This window comes from Gobius niger (genome assembly GCF_951799975.1).
Source record: "Gobius niger genome assembly, chromosome: 6".
Classification (NCBI taxonomy): domain Eukaryota; kingdom Metazoa; phylum Chordata; class Actinopteri; order Gobiiformes; family Gobiidae; genus Gobius; species Gobius niger.
Window position 1 is genome coordinate 1,404,546 of NC_136857.1, and position 17,966 is coordinate 1,422,511.

The 17,966-nt window shown below is 36.8% G+C and overlaps 1 protein-coding gene across 5 annotated transcripts; it reads left to right on the plus strand.

Annotated features, from left to right (window-relative positions):
• Positions 1 to 468: 468 nt before the first annotated feature.
• Positions 469 to 14,460, plus strand: tmem269 (transmembrane protein 269). Of its 5 annotated transcripts, XM_079558854.1 has the most exons (8): positions 519 to 534; positions 794 to 843; positions 2,375 to 2,433; positions 3,110 to 3,254; positions 5,294 to 5,391; positions 11,680 to 11,823; positions 12,682 to 12,882; positions 14,258 to 14,460. In XM_079558854.1, the coding sequence occupies exons 4-8, from the start codon at positions 3,205 to 3,207 to the stop codon at positions 14,365 to 14,367; spliced, it is 603 nt and encodes a 200-aa protein (XP_079414980.1). In that variant the 5' UTR covers positions 519 to 534; positions 794 to 843; positions 2,375 to 2,433; positions 3,110 to 3,204; the 3' UTR covers positions 14,368 to 14,460. The 5 variants fall into 5 exon arrangements, with proteins under 5 accessions (XP_079414978.1, XP_079414976.1, XP_079414980.1 ...); XM_079558852.1 differs by lacking the exon at positions 794 to 843 and having other exon boundaries at positions 469 to 534; XM_079558850.1 differs by lacking the exons at positions 794 to 843; positions 2,375 to 2,433 and having other exon boundaries at positions 482 to 534.
• The last annotated feature ends 3,506 nt before the right edge of the window (positions 14,461 to 17,966 follow it).

Genomic DNA, 17,966 nt, shown 5'->3' on the forward strand with positions numbered 1-17,966 from the left:
CCATCAAAAAAATTACAAAAATCCAGCAGAAAAAGACAAAAATCCATCAAAAAAGTGACAAAAATCCAGCAGAAAAAAGACGAAAATCCAGCAGAAAAAGACAAAAATGCATCAAAAAAGTGACAAAAATCCAAAAATTATAAATTAGAAAAAAAAAAAAAAAAAAAAAAAAAATTGAAAAATAAATAAATAAAATAAATAAAAATAAAAAATGAAAAAAATATATTATAATCGATTTTTTGCGATTATGCTAATTTTGTAATCGTTTACTGTTGTAATCGAAATCGTAATCGAATTTCGATTAATTGCACAGCCCTATGGTCTTGCTCAGCTTACACCTGCTGTGAAGGGCCAGCTCAGTTAACTTTAGTGATGTTATTGGTAATGATTTAAAGCAAGGAACCTGTAAATGTGTCAGAGAAAAAACATCATCATAAAAGAATGTCAGTGCATGTCGTGATGAGCTATTTTAACATGCAGGTGCTGCTGCTGCTGCTCCACAGACGACCATGATCCTGCTGGCTCCCTCTTCTGGTAGGCATTTGTTCTTCTGTTTTTCTCCAATGTATACAGGTACAGGACCATTACTACATTTTAATCAAGTATGTAGCAGACGTGAAGTAATATTTAGGTGATATGTAATATTGCTATTTGTATTACTTTATCGTTTTGTATTTATGTAGTCATTTTATATTTTGGGGGGTGAAATGCAAAGTCATTGTTGTGGAGAAGCAAACTGGCCACGGAGCCAGACTTTTGTGCCGCGCAGCATAATGATCTTGAATGTTTACAGTCACTCGCTGAGTAAAAGATTGGATATAAAAGCAGATCTGAGGTAGTTCGGTAAGTTAAATCCACTTTGTTCAATGACATTCGTTCATGGCACAACACACTGAACCGTAAACTCAGGAGAAGTTTGGAATCTTGTATTGTTTATATTCATAGAACGCAGCAGACACAGGATATCGACTGAACACAGTTTGTTCACTTTTACTGAAGCCTGAAAGTGTGCTTTTAGTTTCCAGGTAACACAGCAGGATGGTTCTGCCCTTCCCATCATGCTTTGCACTCATTAGACAACAATCCAGAAAGGTTAGTGCTAGATGGTCTGCTCCGGAGGGACAGTCTGCTGTGAAAACGTGAGATATCATGACACAAATGAAGGTTAGGGCCAGGGAAATGGTTAACCTCTTAACTCCCGCCTGAACCGAGAGGATCTTTTTCCTCACGTCATCACATTTTTTTCCCAACATTTTCTTGCTGGGTGTTCAACTCATTTTTGTAACTTTTTTTGTAATTTTTTTATCACATTTTTGTCATTTTTTCGTCCATTTTTTCGTCCATTTTTAATCAATTTTTTGTCACTTTTTTGTCACTTTTTTTGTCACATTTTTGTATTTTTTTTGTCACAAATTGTCACATTTTTTACATTTTTTCGTCCATTTTTAATCAATTTTTTGTCACTTTTTTTTGTCACAAATTGTCACATTTTTTACATTTTTTCGTCAATTTTTCGTCAATTTTTAATCAATTTTTAATCATTTTTTGTCACATTTTTTACATTTTTTCGTCCATTTTTAATCAATTTTTTGTCACTTTTTTAGTCACATTTTTGTATTTTTTTTGTCACAAATTGTCAAATTTTTTTACATTTTTTCGTCCATTTTTAATCAATTTTTTGTCACTTTTTTTGTCACATTTTTGTATTTTTTTGTCACAAATTGTCAAATTTTTTACATTTTTTTGTCAATTTTTCGTCAATTTTTAATCAATTTTTAATCATTTTTTGTCACATTTTTTTACATTTTTTGGTCCATTTTTTGTCAATTTTTTGTCCATTTTTCATACATTTTTCGTCACTTTTTTGTCAATGTTTTCTCACTTTTTTGTCACATTTCCATCATTGTTTTATCGCTATATCCACAGCTTTTTCCCAGAAGCTTTTGGACCGGGGTAAAGCCAAACTGGAGAAAATGTGCTCGGTTCAGGCGGGAGTTAAGGGGTCAACCTTACGGATTAGGGTTCGGATTAGGATTATTTGTATTTTTAGACAAACCAACTCATAGATCTATACAAACTCACAGCAGACCGTCCCTCCGGAGCAGACGATCTAGCGCTGACCATCCAGAAATACAGACCTGCTTGTAATTGGCATCCCGTGTTTGCATCTCAGCAGTAAATGTATTTGTCATGTGACGGTGTTTAACAACATATTAGAGTATTCTGAAGCACATTGTCTGAAGCTCCTGTATCTGTCTTAAGATGTGTTCTCATAATAAGACGAGGGGTTTACGTGATAGTCCTGGTTCCGGGTAAAAAAAGCCGCATGCTGCTCTGTTGCTGTGTGCTCTTCTCATGTGCTGTTTTGTTTCAGATGAAGAGTCTCTTGAACTCGTGTGGCACAGGAATCCCAGGAAGTTCAGCATGAAAAAAGTGATTTAAATGGTTGCTGATGCGACTTTTAAAATACTTTGAAATTTACCAGTCGTTCTCTGTGGGGGATAATCTACTGGACAATGCTATGACATGACAAAACAATGAACTCATTTTTGATTGAAACGGAGACTGCTGCCTTTGGAGCAGAGTCTGAGGCTGTGTCAGCTGCATTGTAATCAGCAGTGTGTTACTGCAGTCAAACTAAACTATCGCCTCTGGACGATGTGCTGAGCCTAAACAATCACAGGGCGGTGGGTTTCGGAACCATTGGCCTTGTCCTCAGTCAAACTGTAAGAGTGAAGTGGCTGATTGGTTTCATGTCTGGTATGTGTCAAAACAGTAGGAGCTCTCACAGTAGTGAATGGTGAATGTGCTAGTGCCCCACTATCCGTGCGTATGACTCTCCACATACTCATTTCGAACATTATTACTGTCACTCTCACATGTAGGAGTTAATGTTAAGGCATGATGTAAAAGTAACAATAGGAGGAACATTTGTATAACCTTTTACATTCAGAATCATTTGTTCACATCATTGTCAGACACGTAACAAAGGCCACGGTGAGTGATAATTCACACTCCGCCTGGCCCTCAGACACATTAGAGCTGTAGCTGTTCCTCACGAAGACGCCGATGAAGCTCTGAGGGCTAACTGCTGCTGTTTCTGTGTCAGGTCTGTTTCAGTGCAAAAACCCTCTGCTCCTCGGTGATCGCGCCGGGCGGCAGATTAAAGAGTTTGCCCGGAAAAATGCGGCCAACGCTCTGTCCATGGCCAACATGGTCATGGGCATGGCCTCCATCCTCAGCAGCCTCAGCGGGTGAGTCCATCCCTGTCAGACACATTTATTTGTTCAAGCTTTTAATTCGCTACTTTTGGGCTGCTGTGATTTCTGTGTTGTTGCGACCCCTTTTTATATTGTGTGTAATTTCTGCATTTACCGTGTTGTGAAGCACTTTGTGGCCTTTGCCTGTGAAAGGTGCTATATAAATAAAGATTACTTACTTACTTACTTACTTACTTACTTATTTACTTACTTACTTACTTACTTACTTACTTACTTACTTACTTACTTACTTACTTACACACTTACTTACTTACTTACACACTTACTTACTTACTTACACACTTACTTACTTACTTACACACTTACTTACTTACTTACTTACAAACTTACAAACTTACTTACTTACTTACTTACTTACTTACTTACTTACTTACTTACTTACTTACTTACTTACTTACTTACTTACAAACTTACTTACTTACTTACAAACTTACAAACTTACTTACTTACTTACTTACTTACTTACTTACAAACTTACTTACTTACTTACTTACTTACAAACTTACTTACTTACTTACTTACTTACTTACAAACTTACTTACTTACTTACAAACTTACAAACTTACTTACTTACTTACTTACTTACTTACTTACTTACTTACTTACTTACTTACAAACTTACTTACTTACTTACAAACTTACAAACTTACTTACTTACTTACTTACTTACTTACTTACAAACTTACTTACTTACTTACTTACTTACAAACTTACTTACTTACTTACTTACTTACACACTTACTTACTTACTTACTTACTTACACACTTACTTACTTACTTACACACTTACTTACTTACTTACTTACAAACTTACAAACTTACTTACTTACTTACTTACTTACTTACTTACTTACTTACTTACTTACTTACTTACTTACTTACTTACTTACTTACTTACTTACTTACAAACTTACTTACTTACTTACAAACTTACAAACTTACTTACTTACTTACTTACTTACTTACTTACAAACTTACTTACTTACTTACTTACTTACTTACTTACTTACTTACTTACTTACTTACAAACTTACTTACTTACTTACTTACTTACTTACAAACTTACTTACTTACAAACTTACTTACAAACTTACAAACTTACAAACTTACTTACTTACTTACTTACAAACTTACAAACTTACTTACTTACAAACTTACAAACAAACTTACTTACAAACTTACTTACAAACTTACAAACTTACTTACAAACTTACAAACTTACTTACAAACTTACAAACTTACTTACTTACTTACTTACTTACTTACTTACTTACTTACTTACTTACTTACTTACTTACTTACTTACTTACTTACTTACTTACTTACTTACTTACTTACTTACTTACAAACTTACTTACTTACAAACTTACTTACAAACTTACAAACTTACTTACAAACTTACAAGCTTACAAGCTTACTTACTTACTTACTTACTTACTTACTTACTTACAAACTTACAAACTTACTTACAAACTTACAAGCTTACAAGCTTACTTACTTACTTACTTACTTACTTACTTACTTACTTACTTACTTACTTACTTACTTACTTACTTACTTACTTACTTACTTACACACTTACTTACTTACTTACTTACTTACTTCCTTCCTTCCTTCCTTCCTTCCTTCCTTCCTTCCTTCCTTCCTTCCTTCCTTCCTTCCTTCCTTCCTTCCTTCCTTCATTCATTCATTCATTCATTCATTCATTCATTCATTCATTCATTCACTGGGGCTCTGCTGCCCCAGTGAAGGAGGGGGAGCCCAATGAAGGAGGGGGAGGGTTTGGAAATGCCCCGTTTTATACGAAATCTACTTTTTGAGATGAACTCCTGATCATCTCAGTGCACAGATTCCCTTCACTACACAGCGTTTCCTCCTGATATGGGGTCACAGCTTTATTTAGACTTGATCCAGGCAGCTGAGAAAGTATGGCATGCACATACTTTACAACGCTGGGGCTTGTGTTTGTGAAAGCGGGCTGCAGGATTCACCTTTGCCTGTGTTTGGCGCAGGCACCATCACGCGGCGTGCTGGCTGGTCCTGATTGGATACCTGCTGGACCTGGCGGACGGCGCTGTTGCCAGGCGTCTGGATGCCTGCTCGGCTCTGGGTAGGTCTCAGCCGTGCTCAGCATTAGCATTAGCTCAGATCAACTTACACTGGGGCTTTTGGCAGGACCAGAACAGGCTTTTGTGTTGACTTTCTCTTCCTTTCTGAACACGGCAAGAAACAAACCCTGGACAGAGTAAGAACTGCTCTCTCTCTCTGGGTTCATGATAGAACTGGGTAATATACAAAGCCTCTCGAAAGTATTCATACACCTTGAACTTTTGCACATTTTGTCATGTTTACAACCCTAAACATAAAGATTTTATTTTGATTTTTTTACTGAACGTTCACACACAAGTAACAGACGACTGTGAAGTGAAAGCAAAATGATACATGATTCTGTTATTTTTCAAAAAATAGAAAACCGAAAAGTGGGACTTGCATAAGTATTCATACAGCATGAATTAATACTTTGTGGAACCTCCTTTTACTGCAATAACAGCACAAGTCTTTTGGGGTTTGACTCTACAAGATTAGCACATGTAGAGACTGACATTTGAGCCCATTCATCTTTACAAAACAACCCAAGCTCTGTCACGTTAGAAGGAGAGCGTTTGTGAACAGCAGTTTTCAGATTATTCCACAGATTTTCAATAGGATTTAGGTCAGGACTTTGACTGGGCCATTCTAACACATTAATATGTTTGTTTTTGTAGATTTATCTTTGTGTTTAGGGTCATTGTCCTGCTGAAGGTGAAGCTCCGCCCCAGCCTCAGTTCTCTTTCTGACTCCAGCAGGTTTTCCTCTAACCCATCCATCTTCCCAACTATTCTTACAATCTCCCCAGTCCCCGCTGAGGAAAAGCAGCCCCACAGCATGATGCTCCCCCCCCGTATATTTGACACTGGGGATGGTGCACTCAGGACCATGAGCAGTGTCAGGTTTGCTCCATACATAACGTTTTGCATCTGGGCCAAAAAGTTACATTTTTGTCTCATCTGACCAAAGCTCCTTCTTCCACATGGAGCTGTGTCCTCCATATGACTTCTAGCAAACTTCAAACAGGATTTCTTATGGCCTCCTTTCAATAATGTCTTTCTTCTTCCACTCGTCCATGAAGGCCAGATTTGTGTAGATACGACTTATAGTTGTCCCATGTACAGATTCCCCCAGCTCAGCGGCAGGACTTCACAGCTCCTCCAGAGTTATCTTGGGGCACTTGGTTGCATTTCTCACCAGTGTCTCCTTTTTTTTTATTTTTTTATTTTTTTTTTTACTTTATTGTGTGGTTTTACATTTCTGTTATTACACACAATATTTAGTCTTTTTTTTCTTTTTTTTTCTCCCCTTGTGTAGCAAATAAAATCAACAAACAAAAGGAGCTATTACATACATACCTGATGCGCTGTGACAGTGGTTCGAGTTCATACATTATAGCTAGAGAAGAAAAAAAAATAAAAAAAATAAAATAAATAAAAATAAAAATAATAATAAATAAATAAATAAATACAATTCAAAAAAATACAAAAATACAAAATAAAAAAAAGTAATAATAATTCCTTGTTTTATACTACATCAAAGCTGCCATGTATTTGGAAAAAATGGAAAGGGACTCCCCATCATGGGATTCTGATTCTTAAAATGTGTATATTCTAATATATACTATATATACACCTATATACACATTTTTATTATCATTATTATTATTTTTATTATTATTATTTATTTGTTTATTTTATGTTACTATATGAATCTGTCTTGGTTGAAGAGAGACCATTTGTTTTGGAACTCAGCTTCTTTATCATTTATTACATGAGTCAATCTTTCCATACGTTGTGTGCTTTCTATAGTTTCGAGCCAGTTCTTAAAGTTTGGGAGTTTTATTGATCGCCAATTCCTTGTAATTTGTTTTAATGCTGTGATTCTAAAGATCCAAAAGAGATATTGCACACTTTGTTTTGCTCTTTTTGATGGTATGCCTATTAATAGATTTTTTGCGTCGTATGTAACTTTATCACCCATCATTTGCTTTATGCTTGATATAATTTGTCTCCTTGTTCAGTTTGTTAGTTTAGGTGGACGACCGTGTCTTGGTAAGTCTGCAGTGGTGCTTTACTCTTTCCATTTCTGAATGATGGATTGAACAGTTGCTCCGGGAGATGTTCAAATCTTGGTAAATCTTTGTATAACTTAACACTGCTTTAAACTTCTCCACAGCTTTATCCCTGGCCTCTCTGGTGCTCCTTGACCTTCATGATGTTGTTTAGTGACCACAGCTCTGAGGGCCTGAAAGAACAGCTGTAATTATACTGAGAGTAGATTACACACAGGTGCCTCTATTTAACCGTTAGGCCAAGGTAGGGCTGCTCGATTATTGAAAAAATAATAATCACGATTATTTTTGTCATAATTGAAATCACGATTATTCAAACGATTATTTGTTTCCTTTAAAAAAATCCATCAAAAAAGTGACAAAAATCCATTAAAAAAAAGACAAAAATCCATCAAAAAATGACAAAAATCCATCAAAAAAAAAAGAAAAAAATCCATCAAAAAAGTGACAAAAATACATCAGAAAAAAGACGAAAATCCATCAAAAAAGTGACAAAAATCCATTAAAAAAATGACAAAAATCCATCAAAAAAGTGACAAAAATCCATCAAAAAAGTGACAAAAATCCAGCAGAAAAAAGACGAAAATCCAGCAGAAAAAAGACGAAAATCCATCAAAAAAGTGACAAAAATCCATTAAAAAAAAGACAAAAATCCATTAAAAAAATGACAAAAATCCATCAAAAAAGTGACAAAAATCCATCAAAAAAGTGACAAAAATCCAGCAGAAAAAAGACGAAAATCCAGCAGAAAAATGACAAAAATCCATCAAAAAAGTGACAAAAATCCATCAAAAAAATTACGAAAATCCAGCAGAAAAGTGACAAAAATCCAAAAATTATAAATTAGAAAAAAAAAAAGAAAAAAAGAAAATTTGAAAAAAAAAATTATAATTGATTTTTTGCGATTATGCTAATTTTGTAATCGTTTACTGTTGTAATCGAAATCGTAATCGAATTTCGATTAATTGCACAGCCCTAGGCCAAGGTGTGAACATTCTGGAGTCATGAGGAATGTTTTAAAGACAATTTAATGCACTCAGAAAATGCTGTATGATACTTACGCACGCCCCACTTTTCCCTTTTCTATTTTTTGAAAAATAACAGAATCATGTATCATTTTGCTTTCACTTCACAGTCGTCTGTTACTTGTGTGTGAACGTTCAGTAAAAAAATCGAAATCAAATCTTCATGTTTAGGGTTGTAAACATGACAAAATGTGCAAATGTTCAAGGTGTGTGAATACTAACGAGAGGCTCTGTATAAGCAAGTTAATGTCATTGCAATATTTGGAGGCACAACATCACATTTCTGTTCGATAGTGACTAAACGTATAGTCCGAGTTACGCTGTATAGTTTTTGTATAGTCACAAATACCTCCCCAGCTGCACATTTTGGGCCTTTGTGCTCCGGCGGTTTTTTTTCTGCATGACTCTGCCGGTAGATGTTGTTGTGCCCCCATGTATTTTTGTCAAATGAACAATCACTTTCTGATTAAGCAGCCTAATTCCACAGGATCACGCTTCGATTGTCTCCGTGATCCCGCGGCCTTTGGTCCCTCCGCGTGTCTGAAATTGCTAAAATTGTTGACCCCGGGTGCTGGAATTTGCCCCCGTTCATTGGGCGCGGATCACCTCATCCCCCCCGCGGGCCACAAACAGGTGTGGTCCCGGCGGCGTAAAAAAGGAGAATGTTTGTGCTCGCACGCCGAAATGACATGTGCCTGTTTTAGCTGAGAAAGCTTCTTGGATGAGAGGCGAAACGTGCAGCACTTAAACTACAGGGCACAGCTGGCGGATCAAGAACTACAGTCACTACAAAAAAAGTAAATATCAAGCATTGGCTTAAATGACTTGAACTGAGGAAATGTTTCTTGCTTTTGAGCAGGTTTTCACTCATTTAGACACTTTTCCTGATCGGACCGAGTTTGCTTTGCGTGTTTGAGGACATTTCAGACCAGTTCTAAAGGTAAATCTCGCTTGAAATCAGAAAGTAAAGTTGCCAATGAGATAAGAACAATTTTCTTTCCCCATTGGCAAAGAAAATGACCTGAAATAAGGACGAAATGTATCGAAACGAGTCAGAAACATCTCAGAACAAGTGAAATAATCCAGGACAAATGCCCAAGAACTTCTTAACTAGTCAAAACAACTAAAATTTGGATTTTTATGCTCAAATTTAAATGTTTATACTGATCTAGTTAATTACTTTTTGCAGTGTACAGACAGTGTTAAAATTAGTGCATCATTTACTAAATTAAAGCAGTACTAAGTAACTTGTTTACCTCCAATAAATCCTTTCCGTAGTCCCTCTGGGGGTAATGCAAGTGTTTATGGGATGATTGGGGGGGTCTTTCATCTCCCCCTGGTGTCTCTGAAGAAAAAACACAATTGCAACTTTCCTGCCAACGGGTCGGAATTACCGATACACACTCATGGAATCACGAAGAAGAAGCTAACAGGCTAACGGGCAAAGCTGACTTAACCACTTAACTCCCGCCTGAACCGAGAGGATCTTTTTCCTCACGTCATCAGATTTTTTTTCCATCATTTTTTGTTGGGTATTCAACTCATTTTTGTAACTTTTTTGCCACATTTCTGTCATTTTTTCGTCAATTTTTTCGTCCATTTTTATACATCTTTTGTCACTTTTTTATCAAATTTTTGTCATATTTTTGTATTTTTTGTCACATTTTGTTACATTTTTGTCATTTCTTTTTTTGCCTCTTTTTCATAAATTTTTCGTCACTTGTTTGTAATTTTTTCGTCACTTTTTATCAACTTTTTGTCACTTTTTTGTCACATTTTTGTCATTTTTTTTGTCCAATTTTTATCAATTTTTTGTCATTTTTTTGTCGTTTTTTGTCACATTTTTGCCACTTTTTCATAGCCTGGCTAACACCAGACTAAAATCACAAGTGATATTTAGTCTGGGGACCACCAATTCATTTTCTCGTAGGAGAGGTGTGGTTTACGATCGTCCATACTCGTTTATTGGGCGATACGAAAAAAAAAAAAAAAAGTCTCTTGCGTCTGCACGTAGCCATGGCCAATCATATCATCGTATGAGATGACGTATGACGTACCCGCTGTAAACTTTTGAATATAAACTATTTAGAACAAGGTCTAAAGCTTGATCAAAAAATACCATCGTGTCTGCTGCTGTCACGTTGGATCCGTAAATAAACTTTTTTTTTTATTATCCGTAAATAAACTACAAGCTTCCATATCTCGAATAGCGCGTCATCGTCTTGCCGTCCCTCCTCGCTCTGTGATTGGTTCCCAAATCCACCGGAGATGTGGCCATGGTCCCCAGGCTGTTGTGCAGTTCGAAATAATTCGAGCGCACACAGCAGCCTGGTGTTAGCCAGGTTAACTTTTTCATACATTTTTCGTCACTTTTTTGTCACATTTCCTTCATTGTTTTCGTCTCATTTTTGTTGCTATTTTCACACCTTTTTTCCCAGAAGCTTTTGGATTGGGGTAAAGCCAAACTGGAGAAAATGTGCTCGGTTCAGGCGGGAGTTAAGGGGTTAAACAGCATTTACAGCCAAGTTTGAGTGAAAAAAATGATCTCCATTGTGTAATTGTAATTTGTCTTTTCTGTCAGCGCAGTATTTAGTCTCACGGACAATTAATGAGTATGAAAGCGCAACACGCTGCGACACCTGCAGTGGCGCTTATGGCCTCTGGGGGCACGAGTTACTTAGTTCTGCTTCAAATCAGTACTAAGTAACTCTTCCCCCTAAAGGCCATAAGCGCAACTGCAGGTGTCGTAGCAAGTTACAATTTTTTAACGTATTAATTGTCTTGGAGAGTAAATACTACACTGACAGGAAAGGCGAAGGGACAGAGGGTTACTGTGCATCCAATTATACAATAGAAATATTTTTTTCACTCAAACTTGGCTGTAAATACTGTTTAAAGTGACGTTAGCTTTGCCCGTTAGCCTGTTAGCTTCTTCTTCGTGATTCTATTAGTGTGTATTGGTGGCTCCGGACCGGGGGCAGTCAAGTTGCAAACATGGTTTTCTGGCCAGAGACACCAGGGGGCGATGAAAGACCCTCCAATCATCCCATAAACACTTGTATCACCCCCACAGGGACTACGAAAAGGATTTATTAAGGTAAACACGTCACTTAGTGCTGCTTTAAGAGTAAAAAGCTGGAACACCACACAATAAAACATGGTGTATGAAAGAACTTTGCTTATTTGCCATTAACTGTTGCTCCCTGTGCAGGTGCAAAACTGGATGATTTCGCCGACTTCACCACCTTCGGCATCGCCACGTCTTTACTTCTGAGAACCCCGAACCTGATGGACAACCTGCTGTGCATGTGCTACGTCCTGTCAGTGTTCGTGCGCCTCTGCTTCTTCTCCAGCGGTGAGTCTCACTGTGATCCAGATGGTCTTCAGCGGCTCATTCTGTTGAACGTAGGGCTGTGCAATCAATCGAAATTCGATTACGATTTCGATTACAACAGTAAACGATTACAAAAAATCGATTATATATATATATATATATATATATATATATATATATATATTTTTTTTTTTTTTTTTAACTTTTTTTATTTATTTTTTTTGTCCACATTTTTTTTTCTAATTTTTGGATTTTTGTCACTTTTTTGCTGGATTTTTGTCTTTCTCTGCTGGATATTTGTAATTTTTTTGCTGTATTTTTTATCATTTTTTTGCTGTATTTTTGTCACTTTTTTGCTGGATTTTTGTCACTTTTCTGATGGATTTTTGTCTTTTTTTTGATGGATTTTTGTCTTTTTTTTGATGGATTTTTGTCTTTTTTTTGATGGATTTTTGTCTTTTTTTGCTGTATTTTTGTCACTTTTTTGCTGTATTTTTGTCACTTTTCTGATGGATTTTTGTCACTTTTTAGATGGATTTTTGTCACTTTTTTGATGGATTTTTGTCTTTTTTTTGATGGATTTTTGTCTTTTTTTTGATGGATTTTTGTCTTTTTTTGCTGTATTTTTGTCACTTTTTTGCTGTATTTTTGTCACTTTTCTGATGGATTTTTGTCACTTTTTAGATGGATTTTTGTCACTTTTTTGATGGATTTTTGTCACTTTTTTGATGGATTTTTGTCACTTTTTTGATGGATCTTTTTAAAGGCAACAATAATCGTTTGAATAATCGTGATTTCAATTATGACAAAAATAATCGTGATTATTATTTTTTCAATAATCGAGCAGCCCTAGTTGAACGTGTCTGGTTTTACCTGCAGGAATCCCGTTCATGTACCGGGGCCTGCCCTGCCTCTACCCCTCGGGGATCCTGGCCAGCGCGTCCCTGCTGTCGGGGGGGAACATGGTGCTGCTCCGGGTGATCGCGGTGCCCATGATCCTGTCCATGATCAGCCAGAGCTTCTACCCGCACGACCGCGTCCTGGAGTCTCAGGCCTGGAAGAAGTTCGTCTATGCAGGAGGTACGGTCACTTACAGCAAAGAACATCTGGGACAGGTCAGTGGCACATCTGAGAACCCCCACAGACAGCTGTCCCGAACTCAGTGTCTCAGTTTTGTGCAGCTGAAAGAACTCTCTTCCATCAGGCTCAGTTGATTAAAGTGTTCATCTGCAGGATCAAAGCTCAGTTCAGATTCCAGCTATTTTACAACGTTCATATCGGGGTGAAAAATGGTGCCGCTGTACATTCTGCCTTCTAACTTTATTTTCCCTCTTTGATTTTAAACTGAATAAATTAGGTTTTCTTGTAATTGTATGTACACTGCAAAAAGTGCCCGACTAAAAACAAGGAAAAAATCTTAAAATAAGACATTTTGTCTTGTTTTAAGGAAAAAATTCTGCCAATGGGGTCAGTGTTTTTTTTCTTGCTAAGAATTCTTATTTCTAGTTTTTTTTTTATTATCATAAAACAAGAAAGAAACACTAAATTTAAGCAAATAAATATCTAGAATTAAGCAAAATGCCCTCAGAAAATGGAATAATTTAAGGAAAACATCCTTATTTAGGGAAAAATTGTGGATATTTTACTTAAATGTTTCTTGATTTAAGTAAAATGTTGTAAATTACACACATTTCTGAGCAAAATGTTCTTAATAAATACTAATATTTAAGGAAAGTATTGCCGCGCCCGGAGACCCGCCTCCATGATGTGGAGCCAGGCTGATGGTCAGAATCACCTGCTGGCGGACTCGGGGAGAACATGCTCCACACAGAAAGGCCCCGTCCTGGTGGGAATCGAACCCAGGACCTTCGAGCTGTGAAGCTGAGGCTCTAACCGCTGTGCCACCGAGCCGCCCACTTTAAAGAATGGAATGTTCTCTCTGTGAGAAGCAGTTCTTACATTAAGAGTTTTTTCTTAAAAAAAGAAAAAAATGTTCTTTGTCTAAAACTGAAGAAGATTCAAAAAGTTTTTCTTTCTTGTTACAAGAAAAATTTGCATATTTTTAGCAAATATATGAAGAAGAGAAATGGCTAGATTTTATTTCCTAAAACAAGATTTTTTTTCTCAAGAAAACTTTGCTCGGCAAAACATTATTACTTTTTAGGGAAACAATAAGAACTTATTTCTTAAAGTAAGACATTTTTTACTTGCTTAGAATCCACTTTTTGCAGTGTACGTTATGCCTTCTAACTTTATTTCCCCTCTTTGATTTGAAACTGAATACATTAGGTTTTCATGTAATTGTATGTACTTTTAACTCGCCTCAAGGCTAAAGTAAAGCAAAAGAAGAGAAACTCACCCAGGATTTAGAAGTAAAAGCAATGATTTCTTTTGAAAACATTGAACAGAACTCAGTTTTGTTGTTGAGTGACTGAAGGGATTTTGATTTTTTCAGGAGTGCTCATGGTGTTCTGCTCCTCTTTTTCCCCGGCGTGCATCTACTACCTGCTGTGGTCTGCCTCCTACTTCCTGTTCCCCACGCTGATCTGGAGCAACAAAGTGTAAAAAACCTCCGCACCGCTGTCTGGCCGAGTCGCTTTGTGGAACTGAGCCGACGCTGGCCTGTATCTCCCACCATCACAGTGGACACGGCGCGTTCCCCGAGAGAGGGACGGGGGCGCAAAGTAGAGATGTAAGAGCCCGCAAATATTTAGGTAGGGTAATATTCTCTTGTCTCCATGGGATCTTAGTATAATCCTGTTAACACTTCCGTTGAAACCTCTACAACCATGTGGTGAAATGCATGTGGATCTCGTACAGTGTAAGTTCATCTTTTCACCTTCTCTCCCCCCCAAATGCTCCTGATGATGTTTAAATGTGCACGAAGAACTCGACCTTCTTTCCAGTACATTTTTTTTGTTAATCTAATCACAACAAGGGCTGCAACTAACGATCGTTTTGTAATGGATTCATCGCTTGGCTGTGAATGGTGTTTTTTATCACGTATAGCTTAAGTGGCGCTGTTTGAGGATGTGTTGATGGAGTAAACTAAAGGGAAATGGTTTTTTTCGAAGGCTCTATTAATGAAATTTACAATGTACAAAACACCGCAGACCCTAAATATAAAATCAAAGTAGGTTTTCCATCATTTTTTATGTCGTTTTTGCTCCATTTTAGTCTGTGTGAACCAGAAAAACGATTAATCGATCACTAAAATAGTTGTCGACTATTTCAACACTGCAAAAAGTAATTAACTAGACTAGTATAAACATCTCAATTCGAGCACAATAATCCAATTGTTTGTTGTTTTGACTGGTTAAGAAGTTGTTGGGCGTTTGTCCCGGATTATTTCACTTGTTCTGAGATGTTTCTGACTCGTTTCGATACATTTCGTCCTTATTTCAGGTCGTTTTCTTTGCCAATGGGGAAAGAAAATTGGTCTTATCTCATTGGTGATTTTACTTTCTTATTTCAAGCGAGATTTACCCTAGAACTGGTCTGAAATGTCCTCAAACAAGCAAAGCAAACTTCAGGAAAAGTGTCTAAATGAGTGAAAACAGCTCAAAACAAGAAACATTTCCTCAGTTCAAGTCATTGAAATTTGACCAAAAATGACCAAAAAATGACAAAAAAAATACAAAGAAATTACAAAAAATTGACCAAAAAAATTACAAAAATGTGACCAAATAATGACAAAAAAATGACAAAAAAATGACACAAATTTGATGAAAATTTGACCAAAAAAATGACAAAAAATTTATTTAAAAAAATGACGAAGAAATTACAAAAAATTGACAAAAAAATTACAAAAAGTTCTCCTCAAACAAGCAAAGTAAACTTGGTCCGATCAGGAAAAGTGTCTAAATGAGTGAAAACCGCTCAAAACAAGAAACATTTCCGCAATTCAAGTCATTGAAATTTGACAAAAAAATGACAAAAAAATGACAAAAATTCGATTGAAAAATGACAAAAAATTTACAAAAAAAATACAAAAAAATTACAAAAAATTTACAAAAAAAATTACAAAAATGTGACACAAAAATGACCAAATAATGACCCAAAAATGACCAAAAAACGACTAAAAAAATACAAAAAAATGACAAAAATTTGATGAAAATTTGACAAAAAAAATGACAAAAATGTTATTAAAAAAATGACGAAAAAATGACCAAAAATTGACAAAAAAATTACAAAAAGTCCTCCTCAAACAAGCAAAGCAAACTTCAGAAAAAGTGTCTAAATGAGTGAAAACCGCTCAAAACAAGAAACATTTCCTCAACTCATTTAAGCCAATGCTTGATATTGACTTTTTGCAGTGAATAATCGATGAGTCGTTTCAGCCCTAATCACAACAACAGTTCTTTTCACACAAAAAAAACACTGTTATTTTTCTCAATTCCTCCAGCTCAGCTAAGGAATAACCTCCTGTGCTTTAGTTTTACTTTTGTGTGATACAGATTGTCCCATGAAGACGCATCCGATCATTCAGTCTATTGATTTAAGAAGTACAAAACCTCCCTCCTCTTCAGACTCACCGCATTAAAGAATCCAGCCTCTGCGTTACCACCATTTCTACGTCCACCACCACCGTTACAGCAGCAGTCCGTCGAGACAATGTTTATATTAGATGGTTGTACAGGTTCGCCTCTGTTTTAAGGGGCATTTAAGGGGCATTTAAGGGGCATTTAAGGGGCATTACTTTTTGAATCCAGGCTGAAACTGCTCAAGCTTCGGACACATCATATTCACGCTCTCAAAAAACAAAGAAAAAGAAAAAAAAAAAGGTTTAGGTTCCTGAAAATGGCCCATAGCCTCGATGTGTGTTATAGGGTGACTTGGCCGCCATCTAGTGGTTTGGTTTGATGTTGCATTTTCTGTAAACTGCAAATCATTGTAATGTTTCAACGTTGCCAGTGTGTTTTGATTCCAATTATCTTTATTTTTATGAAATCTGTCAATATCATATCGTTTTCTTATTTGGGGGCATTGTTCTTCAGTCACTTTTCGTGCCTATTCTCTGTGCCCGGCCCGGATCTCGGTGAAACTCGGGGGGCGCCCTCAGTGTCAGCGTGTCCTGGGGTTCGAGCTGGACCGTGAGTGAAAAAGTATCAACTTAAAAGAAGATGTCTGGAGCGATACAGGCATTTAAATTTGGTGCCAATGTAGATTTTATTCATTGTTTAGATCAGTGGTTCTCAACCTTTTGGAGCCGCGACCCCCATTGTAAGAGGTAAAGGGGTTCGTGACCCCCCGCCCGGGTCACACCGTGAAAAATAGGAACATTAGCCGACATAATTCTTAAAAAATTCATCAAATCACAATCAAATAATGGCACTAAGGCAATATAGCAAACACATGCTGTAGGCGGCTGCATATATGAAACACCTAACCCCCAAAAAAATAGCTACGAAAGGTTTTTCAATGGTTTTCTGTAGTATCAGGTGAGCTTATTAACATACTAAAAGTCGACCAAAATCTGACCACTGGAAAGGTCTCATTTTCAAGATGGCGTCCGAGAGGGTGGCGAGATCCTCCTTTATTATTCATCCTAGACAAGTCACTTTGGTTCTAACCCCATGTTCTGGGCGTCTAGGAATCCAATGGGCTTGTTCAAGTTGTCGTCACATGATCACATAATTGTATAATAGAAATCATGGACAAACACTCTATATAATAACATGAGCGAGTTTGTCAAATGCTAATTGATAAAATGCTAAGCTAACAGAGAGGCTAAAACCATGTCAGGGTGGTCGCTCACCTCGCAGACTTTAGTGAACATCTCCGCGAGTAAATGTCGCAGAGACTTGCCTTGTATTGCGTTGGGAAGAAGAGGGGGCGGGGCTTTAAAACGAGCCCGTCCCTGCCCCGCTAAGCCTCTGGGGAGCGACGTAAGGTTGTGTTGAAAATGTGTGCCGTTGCTGTGACAAACTCGCTCATGTTAATATATAGAGTATTTGTCCACGATTTCTATTATACAATTATGTGATCATGTGACGACAACTTGAACAAGCCCATTGGATACCTAGACACCAAAGTGACTTGTCTAGGATGAATAATAAAGGAGGATCTCGCCGCCCTCTTGGACGCCATCTTGAAAATTAGGAAACACTTTACATTACGGGCCGCTAAGTCCTTGGTACTTACAGAGGTAATTCTAGATACTT